This window comes from Miscanthus floridulus, chromosome 7 (assembly GCF_019320115.1).
Source record: "Miscanthus floridulus cultivar M001 chromosome 7, ASM1932011v1, whole genome shotgun sequence".
NCBI classification, from domain to species: Eukaryota; Viridiplantae; Streptophyta; class Magnoliopsida; order Poales; family Poaceae; genus Miscanthus; species Miscanthus floridulus.
Genome location: NC_089586.1, coordinates 133,640,061 through 133,652,749, shown reverse-complemented (window position 1 = coordinate 133,652,749; position 12,689 = coordinate 133,640,061). Strand labels below are relative to the sequence as shown.

Below are 12,689 nucleotides of genomic sequence, written 5' to 3'. Positions count from 1 at the left end.
AGGAAATAGAAATAAGAAAGGAAAGAAAAAGAAAAGAAAAGAAAAATAGGAGAAAAAAAGAAAAGAGGATGAAAAAAGAAAAAAAATGAAAGAAGAAAAAAGAGAGATAAGGGTACAATGGACAATTGACATCTTCTATACATTCTAAAAAGGTATGAGAAGCCGTTTTGCCAAAAGTTTTGGTACAAAATAAGCCAGAGCTAGAAAAAGCTGATTTTCCATATGAGCCAGAGCCAGAGCTGTTTTTTCACGAGCCAAAGCTCTGGCTCTGGTCTAAACAATCGCAAACAAAATAAAGTAGGCCGACGTTGTTTGGGATCATACAAATTAAATACCAATATCTCATTCTCTTTAACTATGGTTAAGTTATTTAATTAAGTTCCCTAAAGATAAGCTATTTACATATGGATAAGCTATTTACATATGGATAAGCTATTTGTAAAAATGGAAATCCTGCATATGCCATATATAAAATAAGAGGCTGACGACAGGAGGATCGAATCCAAATCAACATTATCTGCTGGTGATATATAGGAGAGTCAAATCCTGAGCGCGTCGATCGATGAGTGCCCATATATGTCGGGCCGAGAGACGATGCACTATGCCCATCCCTTCTGCACGATCATTGAATTAGAAATAATGGTTTGCAGATGAGTGGTAAAGATAAACAAATAAACAATTGCAAACTAGATAAAGCAGGAGGGGCTCCGAAGCAAACCTCACCTTGCCCTCAAATTCAAAGAGGACAAGACGTGACGTACACTACCCGGAGCTCCCTCGTGTTGCTAGAACGCGAAGGGCTACAACACAATCCTCACCTCGCCCTCGAACTCAAACTCAAAGAAGGACAGGGCCAGAGACACACACCCTGGCAATCAATCCACCAATGGGCTCCGCGCCAAACCCCGTTTGGCCTCAAAGTTATTTAACTAGAACATCTGATTAATTTCCCTATGGATAAGCTATTGGTAGTAAAGATAATAACCAAGTCATTATTCTAAACATAGATAGGATTCCTCTAATGATCGTGAACGGTCATTGGAGATCAACAAACAGACAACTACAAACCAAATAAATAAAGCAGGATGACGTCATCGGGGATGATACAAGTTAAAGACATCCCACTTCAAAGATGATAAGCTATTTAATCAATGTCAAAAAATCTGTACATGCAAGTGCAGGGCGAGGTGCCTGACTGCTTGTGCAAGCCACCGACAGCTTCAGAGCGCGATCGAGATATCCCTTATTACCGATGGACCACATGGGGGTGGGTGGGTGGGTTTAATGGAACGAATATCGCTTCTACAGTGAGTGACGAAACACTAGTGTACAATTGAGCGGCGGTCCGGGACTGCGAATCCGGGAATAAAGGCCCAGGTCAGAAAACCGTGAGTGAATAGACACATTTAGTCCCGATTGGTTATATCAACCAGGACTAAAGGGGCCTCCAGCCTAGGCCCGGGGACGCCTATCTTTAGTCCCGGTTGGTATAACCAACCGGCTGCACTAAATGTCCATTTTTCTTTTTCTTTTCTTTTTTGGTTTATTTTCCATTTAATTCGTTTTCATTTCAAATAGTTTTTCGTATACGTATTATATGCTACTGTTATACGCCCATCAATACACATCAATAAGAATGGAACTAATTAACAAGAGCTTGTATATTACAATGAGATTATTCCCATTCATCAAGTTAATACCAACCATAATAATTTAAACCAAGTCATTACAAACCAGATGTTCAAGTACACACCAAAGTTCATGCAAACACAAGTAGCTATATCACCAAGTTTGACTACATCATACTATGAACTCAGCGAAGTGTAGGTCACCGATGCAGTATAAGAGAATATTATCGATGTAGAGCAACGCATTAAGCAGTGCACTCTCCCTTGCTTCACAAGTACGAGCACAGGGTCTAGTGGTTGGGTCAAATCCGCTTTTAGTCACATGCAACTTATCCTGGAATCCCTGTGTAGTGAGTGTTGGCCTTTCAGCGGCATATTTCCAATCATAACCGAATCGAAACATTGTCTGGTTTAAGATGGTTCAAAGCTGCAACCACAACTACAAGATTGATAAGCAGGCGTGGTTGTGGCCGTGATTGTCATTTTCAGGCGTGGTTGTGGCCGTGACAGTGGCAGCAGGCACCCCGCCGGATAAAGCTAAATAAACGCTTATGCTTATCCATTCATCACTCACTGCAAGTTGCGTGTTCACGAGGTTAGTGTGGTGTTGTTGTCATATATAGGTAATAAATAATACTCCCTCCATCCCAAATTGTAAGTCATTCCAAGAATCTTGGAGAGTCAAAGTTTTTCAAGTTTGACCAAATTTATATAACAAAATAATAATATTTATCATACCAAGTAAGTATCATTAGATTCTTCATTAGTTATATTTTCATATTATACCTATTTGATGTCATCAATCTTTGTGTTTTTCTCTATAATTTTAGTCAAACTTAAAAAAGTTTGACTCTCCAAGATTCTTAGAATGACTTACAATTTGGGATGGAGGGAGTAGGTAATAAAGTACTATTTTGGAGTATTCTCATTAGCTTGTTTGCACCAGCAGCAATAAACTAATCAACATGTTTTAGCCGAAAAACACTGGCACAGTTCAATGCAGTAATGCACTACTCCACGCTTCTGTCTGCCTGCTGCTTATCAAGATCTGGAAGGGCCAGACACAAATTCGATCATCAGAGAACTTTTCTTGATCATGAGGACAGGGAAAATTAAGCAGGGATCAACAGTGTATTGGACAATTTAATCGAGCGGAAAGAGACTACTCATCTAAGTTAAATCTTCAAAAAAGAATAGTGTTTTTCCCACCACGGGGAAACCCAGATTTCATTACTTGAAAGCAACAGAGTTTACAGCCATTACTCCAATCACCCAGGGATCAAGAGCAAGGTGACCAAAATAGCTAACATACCATTCAGCTTACATAGCACCAGCATTAACAAGCGCAGACACTACAAAAGCAAAGCAGGTTACAGCACCAGGCTATTCTCAGATCCTTCGGAACCCAGCTCGAACAAAGGTCATTGTCCTTGATCATTGGCTGCTCCTTGCTTGCTTGCGCTTGTTAATGGAAATAGAGAGCATTGGTCTTCAAGATTTCCACACCTTGCTCCACTTATGGGATGAGGTCCTCGTTTTGGAGCCCTGGCAAATATGAGAGAAAAGAAGACATCATGCATACAATCTCAGTAGGAGACATCACTCGTTTCCCTTCAAAGCAAACAGATGCTTTCCAGAGAGACCATCAAACCGCTACTAAAACAAACGCGTACATATGTTTTCCATGCAGTAGACCGTACTTTATCCATGCCCAAAATTGATAGAACCATGCCCAAAATTGTTTAAAAAAAACAGGACTATTAGATGCTCTTTTCTGATTTCATATGAAAACAGAAGAGGAATCTGAGAGATAAAAAAATGTGGAGCGGACAGCTACTGCTGCTGGCTTATACTTCTTACATTCAGGTTCCAATAGGACTGGCCGTTACCCTCACATCGTTCTGAGACAAGGTGCGCGCGCATCAGAGAGATCGGCGGTGCAAGGGCGCAAGGGCCAGAACTACGACGACTACCGGCGCAGGAGTAGAACAGCGACACTAGCAAAGATGATACAGAGGGGTGAATGGAAGGCAACAGATTTGCCCGGCGCAGCGAAGATATTATTATTATCTCCTCCACCGATTGGACTCGTGATCTCAAAATAAGTTGAATTTGATGACATCCCACTTCAAAGATGATAAGCTATTTAATCAATGTCAAAAAATCTGTACATGCAAGTGCAGGGCGAGGTGCCTGACTGCTTGTGCAAGCCACCGACAGCTTCAGAGCGCGATCGAGATATCCCTTATTGCCGATGGATCACATGGGGGTGGGTGGGTGGGTTTAATGGAACCAATATCGCTTCTACAGTGAATGACGAAACACTAGTGTACAATTGAGCGGCGGTCGGGGTTGGAAAACCCCACCGGTCTTTATTTCTCAACCGGGACTACGAATCCGGGAATAAAGGCCCAGGTCAGAAAACCGTGAGTGAATGGACACATTTAGCCCCGATTGGTTATATCAACCGGGACTAAAGGGGCCTCTAGCCTAGGCCCGGGGACGCCTATCTTTAGTCCCGGTTGGTATAACCAACCGGCTACACTAAATGTCCATTTTTCTTTTTCTTTTCTTTTTTGGTTTATTTTCCATTTAATTCATTTTCATTTCAAATAGTTTTTCGTATACGTATTATATGCTACTGTTATACGTCCATCGATAAGAATGGAACTAATTAACAAGAGCTTGTATATTACAATGAGATTATTCCCATTCATCAAGTTAATACCAACCATAATAATTTAAACCAAGTCATTACAAACCAGATGTTTAAGTACACACCAAAGTTCATGCAAACACAAGTAGCTATATCACCAAGTTTGACTACATCATACTATGAACTCAGCGAAGTGTAGGTCACCGATGCAGTATAAGAGAATATTATCGATGTAGAGCAACGCATTAAGCAGTGCACTCTCCCTTGTTTCACAAGTACGAGCACAGGGTCTACTAATGACGATTAGCGGTGGTCGAGAAGTGGTTGGGTCAAATCCGCTTTTAGTCACATGCAACTTATCCTGGAATCCCTGTGTAGTGAGTGTCGGCCTTTCAGCGGCATATTTCCAATCATAACCAAATCGAAACATTGTCTGGTTTAAGATGGTTTCAAAGCTGCAACCACAACTACAAGATTGATTTTGCGAGGTGGTGGGTTTTTATTAACCGAGGCGGGCGGGTTGGGTGTCCATCTCCGTTAATCTGTGGCAGGGCCGCCGCCTGAGCGCCCGCCTCGGTTAATGCTTAACGGAGGCAGGCATCCACCTCTGTTAATACCAGATTAACGGAGGCGGGCAACTTAAGATGTCCGCCTCCGTTAATCGATTATTTTTTGAGGCGGTCATTCTAAACGTCCCCCTCTGTAAATCGATTTACGAAGGCGTGTGTCTTATGATGTCCGCCTCGGTTAATGATTGCAACAAAAAAATAATTCATAACTTTTTCATATGAACTCGGATGAAGATAAATTTTATATCAAAAGTTGTAGCTCTAGACGAGATCTACAATTTTGTAGTTGAAAAGTTTTTGAATTGAAACTTTTATGTTTTTTAACAGGTTCAAAGGTTCACAATATGTTTTTTATGAGAAAAAACAACCAAAACGTACCAAGGAACAGGTGAATAAAAATCAGACCCATAAACTGAGCAGGAAAAATAGAAAAAACGGAGTCAAACAAAAAAATAGATAACTCAAACTGAGCTGAACAAAAAAAATCAGGAACCAAAGGAATCCGACGCAAACAGTTGGAACAAAAAACAGAAACAAAAGAAAGTCCAAAATGCAAAGGTATCCTGGAACGAAAAAAAGAATAGGAAATAGAAAAATGGAAACGCAAACGAATCTGAAACAAAGAGACAGACCCGATCAAAAAAATATGCAGTACAAATATGGAGAAATGGAAATCCTGCATATGCCATATATAAAATAAGAGGCTGACGAGAGGAGAATCGAACCGAATCCAAATCTTATCTGCTGGCGTTGATCGATGAGGGCCCATATATGTCGGCCGAGACGATGCACTATGCCCATCCCTTCTGCATGATCATTGAATTAGAAATAATGAGATGAGTGGTAAAGATAAACAAATAAAGCAGGAGGCGTGGTTCGGGATCATATATAAATTAAATTCAGAAATACTATACAACACACATGTCTTTTAACGTAAAAAAACACATGGATTTTCTGTCTCTCTCTCTCCTTCCCTCTTTTCAACCGTCCCGATGGAACACGAGCGTTCCGCTGTGTGTCTGCATCCTTTCTCACCCACCTTTTGATTGATATGTGTGGTTCGTCTCTGCACTGCACCGCACCGCACCCACCGAATCATGTGACCACACGATCTCGGTTTTCAGAGAGCACGCTGAGAATCGGCTGATCCTGCCGGTGGGGGTGGGGCGCGATGTGTCAACTGCGTCGATCTCATCTTGTCCTCTTGTCCTTGCATAGAAAAAAAATTATTTCTTGTGATATGTGCATCTGTGATCTTGTGATTTATGATTGTCTGGAGGTAGAAGAAGGCTGGAGGTTGTTGGATGTTAATTCTATGGTGTAAAAAAATTCATGTGTTGAAACTACATAAAACACATGGTTGTTGGTTCGACAGACTTAAGGACTGCCATGGCTCATAAGCTATTTAATCAATGTCAACATGTGCAGCCACCGACAGCTTGAGTGACACAGCGGGGGAGCGTGATCGGCTACGCATGCTGCTGGCCTGCGATATTCTGGGCTGATGAGATTTTGAACTTTGTACAACCACCGGACACACACAAAAAAAGGAGGAAGTACAAATTTAGTACCACCATATTCTATTTAACTATGTATAGGCTATTTTCTAATGCTATTTAATTAGAACATCTGATTAACTTCCCTAAATTTATTTAATTAATTTAGACTTAATAAATGTAATAACATGGGTGCTAACATTTACCCATGTTATTAATTTACACTAGATTAAGTCTAATTAATTTAATCTAAGTTGAACACTAGATTAATTTATTTACCCATGTTTTATATTTTGATTAACGTCATCTACTAATAATAAATGTAATGAACATTTCATAATCACTTCTACCACTCTTGGTTTGGAAAGGTAATAATAATATCTACCACTCATATGCGGACCATTATTAATTCTTAGGCCATATTTGGCTCCCATGGACTAACAACTAGCTGATAATTTTTAGCCCTCGAGATCCAAAAGGGAGGGCTAGTGAGGAGGCTAATTCACTATTACAAAAACGATTTTTAGAGACGGGAGGTGTTTTTTAGAGGCGGGTCAATATACAGCCGTCTATAGTGGCCTCCAAATCGAATCGCCTCTAGAAATGCATTTGCAGAGGTAGTTGTTGTTCTCAGCTGCCTCTAAAAATGCCCCTATTTTTAGAGACGGCTCTATATCCAATCGCCTCTACAAATCGATTTTTAGAGACGACTCTATTTTTAGCCGCCTCTAAAAATCAATTTCAACCGCCTCTAAAAATAAGAGCTGCACAGTAAAATCGCGTGACTTTGACTTGTGACAGCGTGCACGTGTGTCTGCCAATGGCTGTCTCCTGGTATTAAAAAAATCTCTTGCTCTGTTTTTTTGCACAAATTTGGTTTTCTGGAAACCACGTCAGTGCCGGGTCTAGAACCGGCAGTGATGAGGTTTTTGAATTGGCAGTGATAGTCCGTTCTGGGTAGTGAATAAGTCTATGATCTCAAAATGGCCCTGTTTGGCTTACCCCATATTCGGTTTGTTCGGCTTCTTTTTTCAGCCGGAACAGTATTTTTCTCTCACAACAATTCAGCCGGAACAGTGTTTTCAACCAGTTTCAGCCAAGTTTCAGACCAGCAAACGCGGCCAATAAGTTGAATTTGGTGACATCGGACTTCAAATGTAGCCCGAATTCAAGTCATAAGTGCACCTTGGAGATCACCGTTAATCTTCATCTTGAAAATACGTAAGGTACGTACTTACTTCATAGCATCTAACACCGACTGAATAAAATGTTAATTATTGCTGCGGTATGGCATCGACACCATCAATGGCGTGATCTACCACCCGGCATACGACGTGATGATGATCAGAGCGAGCACGCCCATGTTCCTCATGTCGCGCATGATCAAGTCGCTCGGGGTGAAGATGGTCCTCTCTGGCGAGGGCTCTGATGAGCTCTTCGAAGGGTACCTCTACTTCCACAAGGCACCCAACAAGGAGGAGTACATTCCACTCCTTAAAAAAATAGCAATTTGGCGATGAGAATAATTAATGAATGGTATAGGTCTGGCCTGATCTTGGAAGAATTGAGAAGTGGGTGCTGAGGAAGGCATTTCACGATGAGGAATGGTAGATGGTCAATGCGTGGGACTTTGGTGGTTAGCACTCAGGACACAAGAGACTTTATCATGGTTCAAGCATCAAGCCCTACATCCAAAGCGATTTCATATTAGAGTGTTTAAGAGTTTACAATCGGAGTAGGTATGCAATGAGCTTGTTCTCTAATGGTGGGTCGATTGCCTCTAAGGCGCCCCTTGCCCCTACTTATATGTAAGTCCAAGGGACAAGGAAGTATAAAAGGGATCTTGTTTGACGCGGCAAGGAAAAGGAAGGCGACCTAGAATCTTATGTCCTCTTCTTCCAACCGCTAGATGCATCTCCCCTGCCTGCTCCGACGGTCCCTTTAATTATTTTAACAAACACACACTCATTTAATTATTTTAACAAACAGTTTTGCATACATCGATCCATTTATTGTTGCAGTGATATAGTAGCAAGGCTACAGTGGGGTAGCGCATCAAACGTATCGAGCCTTATCTTTTGCAGCTATATATGGAAGTTGAAGTTTCTGCTCGAGTAGCTCATACGCGATCGAGAAGCTTCTGATCAGATGCTGAACAGGCCATACTTGGCTTTCTTCCCTTCATGTTTGCTGGAGAAAGCAATAATCTCGTCCACTCTCAGGGTCTTGTATTTCTTGAGCTCTGCTCCTCCAGCTATTTCAGGAAGTGGACCCACGCTCATATCAACCTTTGGCATGTGAAATGCAGTAATGGACAGCCTCTCCTTGTGAGGATTAACGGTGACCCGGTGCTCAATGCTCTGGTACTTCCCATTTGTCAATATCTACAAATAAGAAGTGCTAGCTCTTTTAATCTGATGTTATTCAGGTAGAAACACGACATATATATAACTACTACCATGTAACTGGCTACAAAATAACTTATTCTGTAATCACTTTGAGTTACGATAATTACTATGTTAATTTACGAGATTATAGTAACTCCTTACTAAATGGTTTACTATAACGTTATGATAAATATTCACATGTGTCGTAGTAACCCAACTATCGTAAATATGTATTGACATTATCGTAAATTAGTATTTAAAATTATCGTAAATGAATATGGCTACAGAATAACTTATTTTATAGCTGGCTAGTGAATATACTCTCCCTATATATATATACCTCAAGAATGTCACCAACATTGACGACCAGTGCTTTGGGGTGGGGTTTTATTGGCACCCATGCACCGTGTCTCTTGATCTGGAGCCCTTGTACATGATTCAGCTCCCATACCACCGTTAGAAGAGAAACGTCGGAATGTGGTGAAACCCCTAAAACCTTATCATGGGCAACGGGGCATGCAGGGTAGCAGGCTATCCCTAATGCCTGACTACAGTATGTATCTCTGATTTTGTCGGGATCATCAACACCTAGGTTTTTGGCGATCATCTGTACGAGCGAGTGAGTTATCCTCATCACCTCAGACGAGTACGATTCAATGGATTCCCTGTTGCATGCATGCATTGAAACAGTTAATTCATATCAGGCACAATATATGCTTCTTCGATTTAGGTAGTCATGCATGGTGCATGTTTTGGAACCTTTTCTTTTCTTGTTTTTTTCTTTTTTACAATGAACAAAGGGAGGTCTATAGCTTAAGAGATATATACATGCTTGGGGATCGATCGATCTCGACAATAATAATTGGTGATGCTGCTTGTAATTAAGTCTTGATTAATTAGAATTTTGAACATCAAGGACGCGCACGTGTGTGTAGAGAGAGGGAGAGAGAGAGAGAGAGCTTACCTGCAATTAACAGGAGTTGTAGGCCATGCTGTCAAGTCACGATCGCGAGGTGGCTGGGTTATCAGGCCAAAATTGTCACTCCACTCCAGCGTTCGATTTTCCGAATCGACCAACACGTCTCCAGGCAGCAGCTGACGAAATTTCTTCCTCTCGTCCAGGGGAAGTCTGAAGAAGCACTCCATGTTGTTCCTCATCTTTTCAAGAACTGTGTCCGGAATTCCATGGTTTTCCACCTATAAATATAATTGTGCTACTATGTATTATATTATATTATGTTGTACTGATGACGTCTCCATGCATGGAGAGAAAACTGCATGCAATATTTATTTATTTTATTTATGAAAGCAGATCGATGTACATAATTAAGGGTGGGATTTGGGAATATGGTGTCCCTGAGTCCCGACTCATTTCATAGTTTATTGTAGAAAATTAATTATTGAGCCAGCCAAACATTAAAATAAAATAAACAAACGACACTGCTAGCTGAAAAAAAATCAAAAATTATCATGATCCAAATTGTTCTCATTTTGTGATGCTAATTTATTAGGGAGTTTGTTTGTTATTATGCTAATTTTAGTAGGGAGTTCGTTGTTATGAGTATGATATCGTCTTCTGATAATTTTATTTTTCGAGGTGCTAATGGGGATATATGGACGACCGACTAACTCAACAACTTATATTACTCCCCTTCTCAAGGGAAAAGTAATATCAATGGTATTTTTATAACTAAAAGGAATTGACATGCATGTGTTAGGACACAGTATGAATTAAAGGGTTTAACTAACTCACCTGTGGGGATAAATGCTATGACAAAATATACCTTCATATAGAGAATCCGAGAGAACAAAAGTATATGGCAATGGAAAGATTTAGCTTTGTTCTTTACTACGCCTTTTATATTGGAACCAAAAAGGCACGCATAGAGATCTCTATATATTGTATCATCAAAGTAAAGGAAACAAAATTTTTTTTGCATTTGCACTCGGTGCAAAAAAAAAAAACCTTAACTGTTGGAGATATATACAAGAGAAAAAATAACGATACAAAAGGAAAAACTAGCGAGGCATGTGAGCTGAACGGTAGGGAGACCTACAGCCATCACGGAGATGCATGGCAACGATATGATCGAGCAAAATTAAGGGCAACGGAAGCAAGTGTGTAGTCTGATTTTTTTTCAGGTGAATATATTGAATGAACAAAAGACGACAACACTAATATAACGAACAAAAGTGTGTATTGACTTTTAGTACGCGTGGATGCTAGTAGCGCCAGCTTTTTCCAGAAAAGAAATAAAAGCTATTGACTTTACCTGGAAGAACCCCCAATCCTCACACGCATACTTGAGCACGGCAGCCTCCTTCTGCGAGGTCTGGGAATCAAGAAGCCTAGCAAGGTCAATCACAGGAATGCTCTCACCATGATCATGATGAGCAACCACAACCATATCGTTGGGGCTCTCCAGATCCGGCCTGATGTATCGCTGGATGGCCTCCGCCGTCAGCTCCGCCGCCGCGTTCTCGGCTAGCGCTTGAACGTCGTCGTTCTTCACCGGAATGGTTTTGCCTTCCGTGCTCTGCTTGCTCTCCATCTGATCACTTTGTACAGCTATTGTGTGTAGTGGCACTATTCGAATAGCTGTTGAGACCTACTTATAGTTGTGGAGTCCTTGGATGAAACGGCCAGTGACCGTGAGCACCCCCTCCCCCCCCCCCCCCCCCCCCCCCCCCCCCCCCCCCCGCCCAGGCCGTTTTTTGTTAAAGGGGTGGTTGGCCGGACCGTCTCAGTGTAAATCTCTACGACTAAAACACATGGATTGTCAACGTCTATCCGGTAGCACCAAGACCAACCTGCGACCCATGACTACCTGGCGCACAAAAGGAAAATTCCCGCAACCCCTCCCCTACAAAGACACAAAATCGCGTCGAAACAAAATCACGAACGAACAAGCAAGGAAGGTGTTGGGTCAGAGAAGGGGCCGGGGAAAGGTCAAGAACCCCTCACAATCACCACGATCGGAGTCGGAGACAATCACCAACCTCCACTCGACAATTCTCGCTGCTCCAAGCCGTCTAGGTGGCGGCAACCACCAAGAGTAACAAGTGAATCTCACAGCGAAACACGAACACCAAGTGCCTTTAGATGCAAACATTCAAGCAATGCACTTGGATTCTCTCCCAATCTCACAAAGATGATGAATCAATGATAGAGATGAGTGGGAGGGCTTTGGCTAAGCTCACAAGGTTGCTATGTCGATGCAAATGACCAAGAAAGTGAGCTTGAGCCGGCCATGGGGCTTAAATAGAAGCCCCCACGAAATAGAGCCGTTGTACCCCTTCACTGGCCACAACACGGTGTGATCGGACGCTCCGGTCATATTGACCGGATGCTAGACCTCAGCGTCTTGTCACGTGATACGTGCCACGTGTCCCCTCTCTTCAAATGTTGATTGCCCGATCTCAACGGTCAAGTGACGACCGGACGCTGCAGCTCAAAGTGACCGGACGCTGAACCCCAACGTCCGATCATTTCCAGTAAGCATCCAGAGATGACTTTTCACGACCGGACGTGTCCGGTCATGTTTGACCAGACACAGCCAGCGTCCGGTCAGTCACCTTCAACACTATGTGTTGCCATGTCAGCAGGACCGGACGCAGGCTTCTAGCGTCCGGTCAGTTTGTGACTCAGTGTCCGGTCAAAGACCGACGTTGCGCGCCCTCTGCTGCCACTGACCGGACGCGCCGGTCCAACCTAGACCAACGTCCGGTCACTTACAGTGACCTCCATCTTTTCTGTCTAGGGTGCCGGTGGCACCGTCGGACTGTCCGCACTCTACGGGCGGACACTCTGCCGGTGAAGTTCATATCCCTTGCTCAAATGTGCCAACCACCAAGTGTATCACCTTGTGTACATGTGTTAGTATATTTTCACAAACATTTTCAAGGGTGTTAGCACTCCACTAGATCCTAAATGCATATGCAATGAGTTAGAA

At 42.2% G+C, this 12,689-nt stretch overlaps 1 protein-coding gene across 1 annotated transcript; it reads right to left on the bottom strand.

The window, feature by feature from the left end:
• Positions 1 to 8,089: 8,089 nt before the first annotated feature.
• Positions 8,090 to 11,325, bottom strand: LOC136464892 (S-norcoclaurine synthase 1-like). The gene is made up of 4 exons (XM_066463841.1): positions 11,010 to 11,325; positions 9,701 to 9,933; positions 9,077 to 9,401; positions 8,090 to 8,733 (listed from the first exon to the last, which is right to left on the bottom strand). The coding sequence occupies exons 1-4, from the start codon at positions 11,286 to 11,288 to the stop codon at positions 8,494 to 8,496; spliced, it is 1,077 nt and encodes a 358-aa protein (XP_066319938.1). The 5' UTR covers positions 11,289 to 11,325; the 3' UTR covers positions 8,090 to 8,493.
• Between the last annotated feature and the right edge of the window lie 1,364 nt (positions 11,326 to 12,689).

Excerpts from the sequence above, each read along its gene's own strand:
- LOC136464892 (XM_066463841.1), bottom strand. The coding sequence starts at position 11,288 with ATGGAGAGCAAGCAGAGCACGGAAGGCAAAACCATTCCGGTGAAGAAC. Across the intron at positions 9,934-11,009 it reads AGGATTGGGGGTTCTTCCAG|GTGGAAAACCATGGAATTCC; the intron begins GTAAAGTCAATA and ends TTATATTTATAG. Across the intron at positions 8,734-9,076 it reads ATGTTGGTGACATTCTTGAG|ATATTGACAAATGGGAAGTA; the intron begins GTATATATATAT and ends TCTTATTTGTAG.